At 41.9% G+C, this 13,964-nt stretch overlaps 1 protein-coding gene across 1 annotated transcript; it reads right to left on the bottom strand.

Moving 5' to 3' along the window:
* Positions 1 to 246: 246 nt before the first annotated feature.
* Positions 247 to 13,459, bottom strand: LOC121613755 (exportin-5). The gene is made up of 33 exons (XM_041947373.1): positions 13,290 to 13,459; positions 12,568 to 12,689; positions 12,402 to 12,474; positions 12,180 to 12,317; positions 11,671 to 11,853; positions 11,477 to 11,503; positions 11,157 to 11,342; positions 10,096 to 10,172; positions 9,955 to 9,999; positions 9,751 to 9,841; positions 9,544 to 9,627; positions 9,328 to 9,453; positions 9,160 to 9,250; positions 8,937 to 9,065; positions 8,666 to 8,781; positions 8,405 to 8,560; positions 8,233 to 8,274; positions 8,044 to 8,133; positions 7,683 to 7,882; positions 7,484 to 7,586; positions 6,724 to 6,905; positions 6,310 to 6,410; positions 6,121 to 6,217; positions 5,858 to 5,994; positions 5,577 to 5,674; positions 5,406 to 5,452; positions 4,909 to 5,015; positions 4,143 to 4,202; positions 3,965 to 4,059; positions 3,770 to 3,877; positions 2,906 to 3,043; positions 2,458 to 2,622; positions 247 to 2,197 (listed from the first exon to the last, which is right to left on the bottom strand). Exons 1-33 carry the CDS (start codon positions 13,389 to 13,391, stop codon positions 2,051 to 2,053), a joined length of 3,663 nt encoding a protein of 1,220 aa, XP_041803307.1. The 5' UTR covers positions 13,392 to 13,459; the 3' UTR covers positions 247 to 2,050.
* Positions 13,460 to 13,964: the final 505 nt, after the last annotated feature.

The following is a 13,964-nucleotide window of genomic DNA, read 5'->3' as shown; positions in this document are numbered from 1 at the left end:
GATTTAATATAAATTGTTTTCCTCATAGTATTGGTTTTCTTTTAGGATTGTATTTCACCCAAATCTATATATATAACATCCCCATATCGGTCATTTTGCAAAATGTTTGCATATACAAAATAACTAAAAACTTAATATGACCCAAATGTGTGTATAGAGCAATTAAATATATTTTCTTAAGAACTACTTTTATTTTATTCTAATTCAAAAAAATCTAAAGATTGATTTTAGACACATTTAAATTAAGATCTTTTTTATTTAAAAACAACAAAATATAAACCACACTACACTTTTAAAAAGCCAAATTTATCCTTTGTACAGAACAGTTTAGTGTTGAACAAGCATTTTTAAAAATGTCCACATGTGAACATACAATCACAAAGACAGGGATGAATTCGTTTCAGCAAAATTTCAGACATGTTCCTATTTCTGGTATGATGTCCACCCGTTACGGTGAAACAGCATCTGAAATGCAGACCCGTCTAAACGCATTGAAGGTCACTCCAAGCCAAAACCATTTACTATTTTGGTCTGAATCTACACAACATAGTTCTTAAAAACAGCAAACAAAAAACAAATCACTCTCTAACATGGCAGCTCCATAAGAGCAAAATACATCCAACAAATTATGCTTCAAAACAATCCTTTAGACATTGAAGGAATGTAGTGCTGGTTCATCTTTTCCTCATGGTTGGAAAAAAAAAAACATGAAAAACACAAAAAAAACAGAATAGCATCACCAACTGAACACAGAGAGAGACTTGGATTAAGCTACACATTAGTTGTTGTGTCCACCATTAAATAATATTTATCAAAGTTATACATTATTAGGTTTTGTTTCTCAGAAAAAAAAAAAGAAATCCGGTCACCTTTGTCAAACAAGCACTGTTAAGTGTTTTGGCACAAAATGTGGCTGCATTACTTTTAGCATGATATGTGCTCCGTACGAAACAATCAATCCAAAACAGACGTCGGGGCATGAAAGTCGTGCTGATATGAAGAACTGGCAAAAAACAAACTATCATTGCATGAACCAACTGCTGTGTAACATCTGCAAAATAAAAAAATTAAAAAAACTGTTGTTCATACTTAAACCTACAATAACCGCTCATGAAAACACAATCCAGCTGCTTTTCTTCTTAGAGTATGTTTCCATAAGTATCTTCACCCCATCACGGGGAACGTCACACCTGAGGTACCATTAGCACATCCTTCAGAATCAGAAACCGCATTCAAGCTTGTCCAGTCAAAAGGAAATAAGGGTAAAAAGAGAAATGTGTACGAGGATTTGTCTTAGACGTTCCTTCCTTTCTTTTAGACCCAGGATATGACAGCAGCATGGTGGTCGGTCAACACATCTGCCAACACTAACCCCTGAAATTACGAAAAACCTTTCTAAGTACAAAAAGTCTCTACCTCTCCACAAGCTCCCTCACACACACACACCTTCCAAACAGGCTACTCCTGTGGCTATTGGCTAAACGGGCTTTGCTTGTTTGGATATCATTAGATGCCAATTTCTATGCTGAATATCAAACCACAGCCGGACTTTCAGTACATGTTTAGTGTGCATGATGGTGGGCAACGGGCAAATATTGCACTTTAAAATGAAAAAGGCCCCAAATAAAATGGCAGAATCGTCTTAATTTTAAGATATTTTTGTGGTTCAATAAAGCTTCTGCTGCAGAGCAAACATTTGAGGTTAGCCTGCTATTTCAAGATTATCTCGTAATACAATCTGACACAGAAAAATATGTCCTACAAAATTTCCATAGCTCATGTACCTCCTTTATTGGTATGTGCAAGGGGAATGGAGAAGAAGTGTGGGATATGGATCTACTGTGTGATACCTGCCTGTACAAATGACTAGTGGAATATCATTGAGTGTGAGTGGTGCTGTGAGGGTTAAAAAGATGAAAAAACAGGAGTGTTGACAGTTATGTTAGGTGGTGCCGCACTGCCGCAGCTTGAGGATGCTGAGGGAAACCCTGGTGTGTACACATAACTATGTCTTCATTCAGTATGAAGTCCATTAGAACCACCATGTGTTCTACAGGGTGTTATTCTCCGGGGAGAAGAGAGCTGCCAGGCCCAGAGCTTCACTGTTCAGTGCATCCTTGTCCGGCTTCGGCTTTTTAAAGAGCGATGGAAGATTCCGGATATGAACCTCCTTCCTGAACTGCTGGCACAGAGCTTTCTGTTGGCAGGGGGACACAGAGAGGAGGGGTTAAACAGAGCCATCCAAAGATCTACCAGAAAGAATTTCATTAGATCGTACAGCCCTGTTGAGCTGCTGCACATTTTTTGCTGCCGAGCACAGAAGATTTACAACACAGCCAGAATCACACTGCTGAGTAATGACTTGCACTATTAGACCTGTGTCTCTGGTCACCGCTGATGCCCACAGTGAGATAAAATAGAGAAACACTGCCCTCTAGTGGCTAAATGTAACATTACCCCAACAGTCCCTGCAATGAGCTTCTTGAACTGGTCTTTCCTCTTCTTGTCTCCAGCTTTCTGGGCATTGGGGTCTATGAGCCTGTGATCGTACTGGTCCAGAGCCTCCACACTGATGTTTGGGATCTGGGTCATCACTGTTCTCAGCTCCATGTAGCGAGGCCGCTGAGACAGATGGACGGACAGGTGCATGCACAAGCAAGGAGATTAAAAGCAATGCATTCTCAGGATGCATCTCCACATGAATGGAAAATTAGCTTTACCCAAGTACTATATGACTTCAGAGCTGAAACAATTAGTCATTAATTAATCATTTGGAGTTTTCATTTCAGCTTGACAAATTTACAAATTATATATATATATATGTGCGCAGTCCAAGGTCACTTCTTGCACCAACCAAAGGCAGGAATCAAGAGCAGATATCGCAGATTTTTTCCATTAGCCTCACCAGGTTTTCATAGATGAGCATGGCCAGCTGAGAGAGGGTGGAGTTGCAGACCTCATGCTGCCCATGAACCTGAAGACCCCGAAGAACACTGGTATAGAACCACGTGACAGCCTCAGGAAGAAGATTCCCCCCTACGACCTGAGGAGACGCAGAGTGGGTGTGGGATGAAAACTTAATATGTAAAAATGTAAGATTTTTAGCAGCTACCACTACAGAATAAGTCTAACTCATTTTTTTTTTAAAAAAGGTTGGGGGTCACAAATACCTCCATTAAGTTTATTTTTCCCTGAACTTCGAAAGGAACACTGGACAGTATTCATAGTCTGGTGATTTTTTATGCTATTATTGTCCACAAACCCCATTAAAAGACCAAAACCTGAAATTAATTGTTCCTACAAACAAGTATTTCCTGTGTATTTGAAACACATCAATGGGCCACACTGCTGCACTGGACGATGGATGCTCTTTCATTAGTGCTGTAGTTAATTTTTAGTCAATCCCATGTACACGGCCTGCTGCTGAAATACACACTGAGCACCAAATCTGATGGTGAAACAAATGCACTATTTACTCTTAGAATAACATTTGCTACAACCTACAGCACCCAGCTGTTTCAGGAAATTTTAAAGCTTTTTTTAAAATTTTTAAACGAAATACACTTGTGCCCTGCGTTTAAAGCTCTTCAGTAGAAATGAAAGGGCTTGGTGCTGAGGGCCACAAACAGGGTAGGGAAGTCAGAACTCAGTCCTTTTCATGGAACAATAACAACAACATAGAATATGGCCAGCATTATCCTTCAAAAAGAAAGTGTGACATGAAAGGATAAAAAAGATCCAGACGCATATTGAACATCAAGTGTGCTACCTGCCGCAGAAGGGTCCAGCAGACCATGGAAGCAGTGCGGTGACAGTTAGTGGTGTCCTTCCATGACAGTGAGGTGAAGGAGAGGGTCAACAGGGTCATGTAGATGTTCTGAATAAAGAAAAAGAGAAACTGAGTTTATGCAGAGCATTTAATGAGTGCCGGCGCTGCCCTCTGAATGTTACGTTTCAGGCTGACCTCGTGTTTCATCAGGCATTTTCCCAGCTCGGTCAGCTCCTCTGTGGGCTGCGCAGGAGACGGCGTCTGCACTGAATCCATCATCATGTCTTCCTCTGCGAGAGCACATTTAGAACAATGAGGTGCTTGACAGAACAAAAAACACACAAAATCTACCTATTGATTCAACTTTTTTTACCCTCTATTTCCTCCTTATTTGCTGCTGGTTCAGGCACTTTTTTGGAAATACAGCTCACAGCTAGAAGAGAAGGAAGAAGAGAAGTATTACAGCCCCACAATAACTCAGCTCTCAAATTCACCCTCATTTTAGTCAATTCTAAACCTGATGAACAGCAACAATAAAGTGGAGGATAGCTAAACTGTGAACTGTGCCACAGGCTTCAAGGTGTCCGCTAACCTGGAAGGAACACAGCTCAACGTGTAGAGTCTCAGCTCTAAGAATTATGGCTGATATCTGCACTTTCCTAATGTGCCCTGAAACTGTTTTTAACTTGCGTAGCTGGCTCAAACACAACCTTACCACATGACTAAAGTGCATTAGCGGTATCAACGATTAAGCCCCGAGCTTCTTTTCGCGCTTTGCTTTGCAGTGAGTTTGGACGGGGACATTATGTTGCTATCATAAAACAACTACAACGTCAGTGCAATAAAAATAACTCACTTCAGCAATAAATATTTTATTTCCAATCAATATTCGTGCCAGCAAATGCAAAGTGGCTGGCACATGGTACACAGCGCAATGCTTGTTAACACTTAGTTCACTGTCAAGCCCTAAACTCCATCTTATTTCAAAACAATCAGTTTACAGAAACATATGCTTTAAATCAAGAGTGCATTTACCTGATGTTTTACCACACCTTTATATACTGTCAGATTATAATTCACTCGTAACACTTGCATAGAAATGGAAGTGGGAGCACGTTACTTGAGATGCTGAAACTTACAGAGGAGATCCAGCACCTCCCTGGTGAGCAGGCGGACCAGCTGCTCCTCCAGCATCTCCTGCGTTACCTGGCTCTCCTGACACACCGCCTCCTCCTCATCCTCGCCACTAAAAGCACAACAAACAAGCTGCCAGTGAGTCCACATATCCAATTTGCTGAGTAAGACACAGAGAGCTATCAAAGAGTTAAACATTTAGTATACTCAGAGGTTTTAGAGTGATTTGAGAAGAGCTCTCAGCTGTGCATAAAGACAAAACGGAACTGTGTTTAAAACAGTTCCGTTTTGTCAAACAGCGTGAATTGTGATTTATATTTGGGCAATTTGTTTTACGGCTTCAGCTGTGACTCAATCATAGCCATCCCAACTGAGGAGCTAAGGGAAGCACCTGTTTTCTTAAATAAAGTGCATAATGTCCAGCTTCCTCTGCTTCACAGTCATACTTTACAAGCACAGATCCAGTGATATAAACACATTCAATCGATGCACCACAACTTACTTGACAGAGGTCCTCTGGTTGATGACCTGCCACTTGACGTTGAGCCTCTGCAGCATGAAACAAAAGCAAGGCCGTGAGATTTGGCAGCAAAAACAACTCTGACTGAGCAAATGAAGTGTATCTAATGGTGAGATTAATAATATACAGAATAGGCACTGTGGAGATCCTGACCTGCAGCATGTAGGCAAACAGAGGGCCCAGCAGGGGGCAGAGCAGACTGTCGTAGTACTCCTGAGGACACGATAGCACCAGCTGCCTCAGGAACACTCGTAACACTGGTTAAGGAAATTCCATGTTAACATAGCAGCTTAGCATTGTTTATGTATGGGTGGAGTAGTATCCACCTAAAGGAGTCTAAAAAGATCACAAATGTGTATCACCAAACCACTGATGAAAGCATGGCAATAGGAAAAACTGATCAAATCAAATGAAGCAAATGCAAATGAGGATATGAATCATAGGACGAAGTCTGTGGTCAGGCACATGGTCGAGGGAGACAAAAGCAGAAGCAGCTATTTCTTCAGCCAGCCTCTCTATGGTGTAGAAATCCTGCTGCAGGGACACACCTGCATTCCCCAGGACGTGGAAGCTACACAGATGAAGAGATGAAGCGATCAGAAGAGGAGGTATATTCTTTCTGCAACAACATGTGAGGTATAAACAATACAAAAATAAGTATGGTGGAAAATTGCAACTGCTGCAACACGATTCTCACCAGTTGTCATACAATGTGGCGAAAAATCCCTGCATGCGCTCCAGGTTGGTTCTATACACTGGAGAGTCATAGATATCCAGAAGGTGCTGAGAGAGACCTGCAGAAAGCACATATTGAGAACGTTTAACCAGTGTTTTCAGACGATGGCTCACTATGGGGTGTAACACATGTGCACAAAGCTCCTCTTACCAAGAACCACATTTTTCTCTGCATCCATCACCTCATGGGCCCTGGAGAAGGTCTCACTCAGACGAGCCATGTTCTCAGGCAGGAACAGACTGTTCTGAGTCCTACAGGGAGGAGTACAGAAAAGAGACTGGTCACAGATCAGCATAACAGCAGGTATTATCACTGAGACACCGTTACACACACTGATAAAACCCGAACCGCAGACATGTCCCACCTATATATCAAGGTCAGACCCATGTGTATATCACATGTAAATGGCCGGATACGGAGATATTATGATGAAGTTTGGTTTTTTTTTGTTAGTCCTGCTTACTTTCCCACAAAGGAAACATGGATGAATACATTTGTGAAAAAAAAAAAAAAAAAAAAAAGGAGGTAAGTACAGGTAGGTGTAAGGTACAGTGTCAGCCCTACCTTATTAGAGCCAGCAGGTTGGGCAGCAAGACCAGGAACTGAGAGGTGCAGGGGTTTCTGTATATGGGAGCTCCTGCGGGGGTGTAGCCCACCACAAAGCCACCAGCCTTAGCTTCCTCCAGATCTGCAGGCCAGTGTGCACGCTTCACCACCCCCAGCATGGCATACAAACAGAAACTCAACTAGAGGAAGGTCAAAAGAGACGGGATAAACAGTTAAGTGTTACACTGTTATAGCCGCCTCCAAGCCATCGTTAGCCATGTTAGCAGTGTAGTGATAGATGCTAGCATGGCCACAGACTGAGCTTTTGGGGTTGATGCAGAAAATCTGTGAAGGACGTTTTCTGTCCGGCAAGTTGTTCTCTGCTTATGTGGCAAACAACTTTGACCAATGGAATTTACAGGAAGCATCTTGTAACTGTTTATTTGATCTGGTAAGTCACACTGACTGAACGCAAGACACTGACTGAACGCAAGAAAGCTCCTTAAGTGGCACTGGACAAATTTTGTGGTATCTTTGAAGCCTAAAATCCCTCTGTGTCTTGCAGTGTTGTGAAAAAGGCTATTCTGGAGCACTTAATGTGTTTCCTACTGCAGTGTCTTGTACATTAGTATAATTTTTTGCAGCCTTACTTGCAACACTTTGCCATTCAGATCCAAAATGAAGAAAAAAAAAAAAACAAGCATGAAGCCTGAGGTATGTGAGCTATATGACTATCATAGTCTGCCCTCACTAACTCAGTTTACACCTACACACTCACCCTCCCTCGATTAAGGCCCGCAGTGTCTGTATCTTTACTTTGTTCAGTGACCACCTGATCAGCTCCAACAAAGGACAGGAACATGGCAGGGTCCCTCAGCACACTGAAACACAAAGACGAGACAACTGTGACTTATCTGTCATGACATTAAAATACCTCGTATACAATTTGAAGGGAATAGAAAGGATTCAAAACGCACTGCCTCATCTCATCTGAGGTCCATTCTGAAACCACTGAAGCCATCAGTTCATCCAGAAAAGCCTTCTGCTTTGCAAAGTCTTTGAACTGGTTACTGATGAGCACCAGAGCTTCCATCAGGGAACATTTCTCCATGTGTGTCAGCGTGGCGTCGCCTGAGAACAGCTTCTTCACGTGATTGTAGAACATGTCAAAACAAGGCTGGGGGGGGTAAAAGAATAAATGGCGTGACGTTTACTCATGCCTGTTCATCAGCACGGTGTGCTTCAGGTACACATTTTGGATTTTATAATCCATCAACTGAAAGCGAGTGTAATCCACCCCATGCTGTTTTACTTTAACTGGCATACAAGGGCATTTACCAAGATGAACTTTGGGTAATCCCGGCAAATTTTGATGATGGAAGAGCAGGCGTGCCTCCTCACGTTCTTTACAGCTCGGGTCCGAGGTGCCTGAAGTTGAAGAGGACGTTGGATGAAGAATATATTTTTGGTGGCGGACATGACGGATTAAGAAAAGTGCCAATATTTGGTGCTGTGAAGGCAACTCACCTTGTTTTCCTGACCGACCTCAAATGTGATGGCTTTAAAGAGCTGTAGCGACAAAATAAAATGCTGGTACGGTAAATACAGACTAGCAGAAAAAAAACATGCCCCTAGTTTTATACAACAATAATACATTATTACACATAAATAACATGTAGCCAATGGCGATTCAGCTGACCTTGTACAGGATCTGTGGCAGGAAGTGCTGTCTTCGTATGGTAAACGGGAACAGAGCAGAGACGTTGGTGAGCACACAGGACAAGATGAGCGGGTCTTTAGTTTCGTAGTTCAGCACAGCCTGCAGCAGCTCCATGCTCTGATCTATGGGCAACTTCTACACAGTAAGAGGCAGAAGGTGGGGGCAAACCTTCACATCATTATGATCAAACCTTATTTTCCAAAACAGCTTTGTTCTGTTACTTGAAATTGCTCCCGTTACCTCCTCCTCCAGATTTTTGAAGATCTGTGCGACCATACACTCCATGAAGACGGTCATCGCATCCCACTGGACCACTGACGGCGACAGGAGGGAGCACAGGCCCTCAGCAGTCTTAGCTAGTGAGGTGCAGAGAGAAGTCAGGAACCAAATCCACCACAAATGTACAGAAAAATCCTCCCCAGCAGAGAACCAAAGCACATCTATAAAGAATTATCAATCCCATTGTTTCTGATACTGCACCAATGTGCCCAGAGTGAGGACAAACACTTACATGTGGTGTCCCCTGTGTCAATAGGGCTCGCGATTTGATACTGCAGCCACTCTGCTGCTATCTGGAAAGCCTCCAGAGGAACAATGCGACATGCACCCCTCACCACCTCTCCCTGCTGCGCTCGAAAAGCTGTTAAGCATGAACAGACACCATGAAAAACATCAAGGGATAAAATAAAGTGTACAGACCTTAAGTGAAGTACTTCCAAATCCATAATACTAACAATTAAAGAACAAATTGAAGTCCTCATCGCTGTCAAAGTCCACACGGGAGTATTCGCAACTGGGGTTATCATCTCTAGAGGGGAATCCAGTCTGGAGAGAAAGACAAAACCTTTAGTAACACTCTGTGTGCCTTCCATGTGCCCTGGGGATGGTAGCGCTGACATCACCTTGACTAAGTTGGTCATAGACGCTCTGAGGTATTTGATGGTCATCTCCACAACAACCGCCTCCTTCGACAGAGTCTCATGTCTGAACAAAGATCCCCAAGTAGCCAGAGTGGATGACTTTAAAAACTGCAGAAAAACAAAAACACAGTTGAGGAATTCATATTCTACTGATTCAAACCCAAAACATGCAACATGCAAAAAGTGCTGTCAGCTCACCTGGCTGGAATGTGTAGTGAAGGCTAACAAGGCCTCCATGTACTTGCTGAGATTTGCAGGTACTTCAACCTCTACATCTGAACCCTATGGGGAGAACATGATATGACAAAGCCTAAACTGCTAAACGTGCTTCTTGTGTGTGTGGACCAAGACAAAAGACCAAGCGAACACAGGAATTAAAGTGTGGCCGAATTCGGATCAACTCACCACTAATGAGCAGAGCTGGCCTCCCAGCGCACACAAGACCTGACACAGCCTCTTCAGGAAGATGTAGCGCCGCTCCACCACCTCCACTGCTCTAAAGATAAAGTGTGTAAAGAGGATTTTAAGTCACAGGCAGATGTACTGCATAAGCTGTGTGGTTTTTACGTCTGGGTGCTCCACAGTAGGCAGCTGTGTCACATTACTTACTGCGATTCAGGAGATTTTTTACATATTGCCAGTCCATCTGCTGATCTGTAACCAGACAGAAAAAAAAAACATTCAATGACACAGAAGAAAGTGGATTGCAGCCTGTGAAGAGGGATGTTGGAGGGAAGCAGTTGTACTCACTGGGCTGCAGAAAGAATGTAGTGGATGGCTACATCATCAAACAGCAGCATGAATGGCTTCCTATCCTCCAGTTTGCCCTGTGGCAGAATGACAATTGATCACACGTTACCATTGCTAATTTAATAAAGATATCCACTGTCGTACTGTCACATGACTCATCTGATCTACAGTTCTTCCACTGAAGCTGGAGTTGAATGAAACGGTTGGACAGGATTATTACAGGCCGGCAACATCAGATTTTTTTGTCACAGCATTTGATTTGCTAACTGCTGTCGGGATGCAAAGAGAATTTCAACAAATGTACCAAAACTTCTAAAATACATTATCTGCTCTAGCCTTAATGACAAAGCAGATTAAAATTTCAACTAAAAAGTACTCAGCAAGCACAATCTTCCATAAAGGCTGCACAGTCCTCTAAATTTGCTATTTTGATACTGTATCAAAAAATCTGCATGTGGAGCAGCATCAAATACACACAGTGGTGGAGAATACCTAAATCCTGTCTGGGAATATTAGGAATCGTACAGTGATAGAGGGCAAAATTAGTCTGACTCATGACTTACAAGCATTTAAATCAGGATGTAGCATCATTTATAGTTTGGTTTCCATCAGATTTTTAGGGAACTCTCAGACTTATATACTATTATAATGTATGGTGTATCTGAAAACCATATAATGTTAATATATTCATTATATCAGCAATGTTGAAATTTGTAGGAGTCGATGTGAAAAGAAAAAAAATGCAAAATTGCTAGGTTTGTATAAGGATTCAGAAGAAAAGTTGTGTTTCACACACCTCTCAGTTCAGGAGTTATAAACCAAAATAAGTGTGTGATAAATAGCCACATGGCTGCGCTATTGCTTCTCATCTGCACCACCTTATTCCATGACCCGTGGCCTAACTTTCTCCCAAACTAAATGGTAAGCCGTTTAAAAGATATCATACAAGAATAACTATCTGACTAAAAAAATGGGACTGAAAGAATTATGTCTTTACAGCTACCTGGCTAGCATTGTGGCTTAACCATGGCCTTCCAACACACACTTCCCCTGTGACTCACCTTCCGGCTGATAGCAATGAGCAAACACTCAGCTGCCTCCAGCTGCAGCTCCGGTTCACTCAGCAGCAAACACAAAATCTCCAGTAGATGACAGTTTCCGGAGGTAATGTGCACCAGAGACACCCAGTCTATGTAGCCTGCAAGAGTATTCAACGTAGCCACAGCGACTCGACAGTGAGCTCGGGCCTGTGGGCGGGAAAAATAAAGGACAAAAAGGGGAAAAGGGAGGGAAGAGAGAAGAGAGTGACACCGCAGTAATTAAAGTAATTGAGTTCACAAGCGGTACATTTAAGCACAGAGATGCAGTGATGTTTTCTCACCTGCAGTTCATGTCCGGGTGAACCTTTCTGTATTGAGAAACAGAATTATGACAAACAGTGTAGTCACTTCACTGCTGATTTCTTTTTCCTTTGAGCAATATAATCAATCATATTTCATAAGAACCATGATAATTCTGGAAAATTAATTCTAACTCTACCTATTTCTACAAAATAACAGTTAAGACCGCACTGACCAGTTTACGGTAGTCCTCAACATTAATATGCAGAATTGCCATCATGAAACTGAAGATGTTTTCCATGTTTTGGGTGAGCGTTTGCTGGATGTCTCTGCGTCGTTGGGTGGGCAACGTCTGGAAGGTGATCACGTCCTCCGCCAGCCTCAGCAGGATCAACATCACCAGCTCCGTCTGTGCCTCCTGTAAAAGCCCCAAGTGAATTTTTGTGTGTATTTATTCACTTATATTTGACTTTAAAAAGAGTCCATAACAAGAGCAAATTAACTCGGAAAGGACAAGAACGTAATTTGCACTTGTAAAATAAAAAGATGCTGAAAAATGGGGGTATCAACCACTGCCCCAAGCTGACATTATGATGGCACATAAAAATAAATATGACTCATTCTACACTGGTACTTATTTGCATTTGAGCTATCACATAATCCTATTCAAATTGCATACTATCTGGCAAAGTGAAGATGGTCCTACAGTAACAGACAATTTCCTGCATTACAGAAGTTACTCACCCCTTGGCTAGTGAGAGCCTCCATCTCTTTCAGCATATCTGGCCAATGCTGAGGCCATTCTCTCTTTATCATTTCCACTATGATTCGTGACAGGACATCTTTGATGTGGCTCTCCTCCTCCAGGATAGAATGAGTACCCTGATCAACCAAAACAGGAGTCAGGTCAGTAAGACAGATTTTCTTTTGAACTACAAGACAGATGTCCACACGTTTCGCACTTACATTTGATAACAGCTGCATGGCACATTCCTTCAACTGGACTTTCTCTTGTTGTTGCATGTTGTTCCATCGGTACCTGCAAAAAAAAAAAAAAAACTTTCTATAAATGTACCGCTTTTACCACGTAATCATTAAAATACTTTTGCTCATTGTGCTATATTACACTCACTTGATGACGTGCTCCAGGATTTGCAAACCAAAGTGTCTCACTACAGCTGGCTGGGCTTTGTCGGCTAATTGTAAGCCGCATGGGACACAGAAGGAGCTGGTCTCTTTAAACTCTTCGCAAAACTGTTTTGAGAAATAAAGCTTGTTATACTACTTACAAACCACTTAAACTCAAATTTCTGAGGTTTTAAACGAACACCTAAAGTAACTCTTAATACTATACATGTAACGTGTCAGTGTCAAGTGGCTACAACAACAACTGCTTCTGTAACATCACAATAAATGCTTTAAATAGCATAAAGCTAGCTACCGACTAGCCACTGAAGCTAGGTGCAACGCTGCCATTAGCAATATAACGTTAGTTGGCCTTGTTAAGCTGGGCTCTGTCTTTCATAACCCTTCGCAAAACTATCGGTATTAAAACGGATGTTACCATTTCTATGAATGAATGAACGTGAGTCGGCAGTGGATGTGATGGTGAGGTGGTAATAATGGCATACCGGCTAGCAGGCACAACATCTGGCCATCACCATTGCAAATTTAGCAAACATTAACGTTAACAAACGGAAAGGAACGATATGAGCAGTGCTGTTACTACTAGGCCTACTGATAAAAACTGACTTTTTATTCCGCTACAAAGGCACTTGATTCTTCTTTCACAACAGTTCCAATATGACAAGCTCAGCTAACTAGCAGCTAGCTAGCAATCCATAACGATGCTACCTTTAGGGCCTCCAGTCGGTAAATTTGGCTTGTTTCTGCATCCATCATCACATTCACAGCTTTGAAAAGCTGATCGCACATGGTAGCCACCTGGTCAGTCATGACTTCAGGTAGCGTCTGTTAAGGCGAAAGCGAGTGGCTCCCTTATGCAAAACACCTGCACAACAGTGAGCTGCGTATGCTCAGGGAGGTACCAACGTGCACAAAATGTGCTGCCTGCGTGTTTGAACCTTCGGCTCGCCGTTGAACGGGAATTCTGGGAGTTGTAGTTGAGGCGCCATTTTTTCAATGATCGTCGATATGCGGAAAGAGAAATCACTTCCTTCTTAGTTAAAAAGAAATGTCTGAGAGCCTATGCAGCCCCAAAGAGTTTGTCATGTCATATGGATAGCTAAATATATTCAATAAATTGTAAAATTATTTTCTAAATGATTCAAACGTATTAGGAAATGCTACTTCAAAATTTCTTTACAGAAATTATATTTCAAAATGCCCATTTCAAAACAAACTGACAGTGGAGTGGAGTCATTACTAAATAGTATAAATACATAATCATATTACATGATATTCTGTTGTGACTGATTGACTGTATCATTTTACTGTTTCATATGCAACTTTGATGACTTTGCTGTATAGTACTAGTATTGCACTATTAGCTCAAGTACAAGTACAACA

This window comes from Chelmon rostratus, chromosome 11 (assembly GCF_017976325.1).
Source record: "Chelmon rostratus isolate fCheRos1 chromosome 11, fCheRos1.pri, whole genome shotgun sequence".
In the NCBI taxonomy this organism is placed as follows: Eukaryota; Metazoa; Chordata; class Actinopteri; order Chaetodontiformes; family Chaetodontidae; genus Chelmon; species Chelmon rostratus.
The sequence above is the reverse complement of the archived record's forward strand: the minus strand, read 5'-3'. Positions and strand labels throughout refer to the sequence as shown.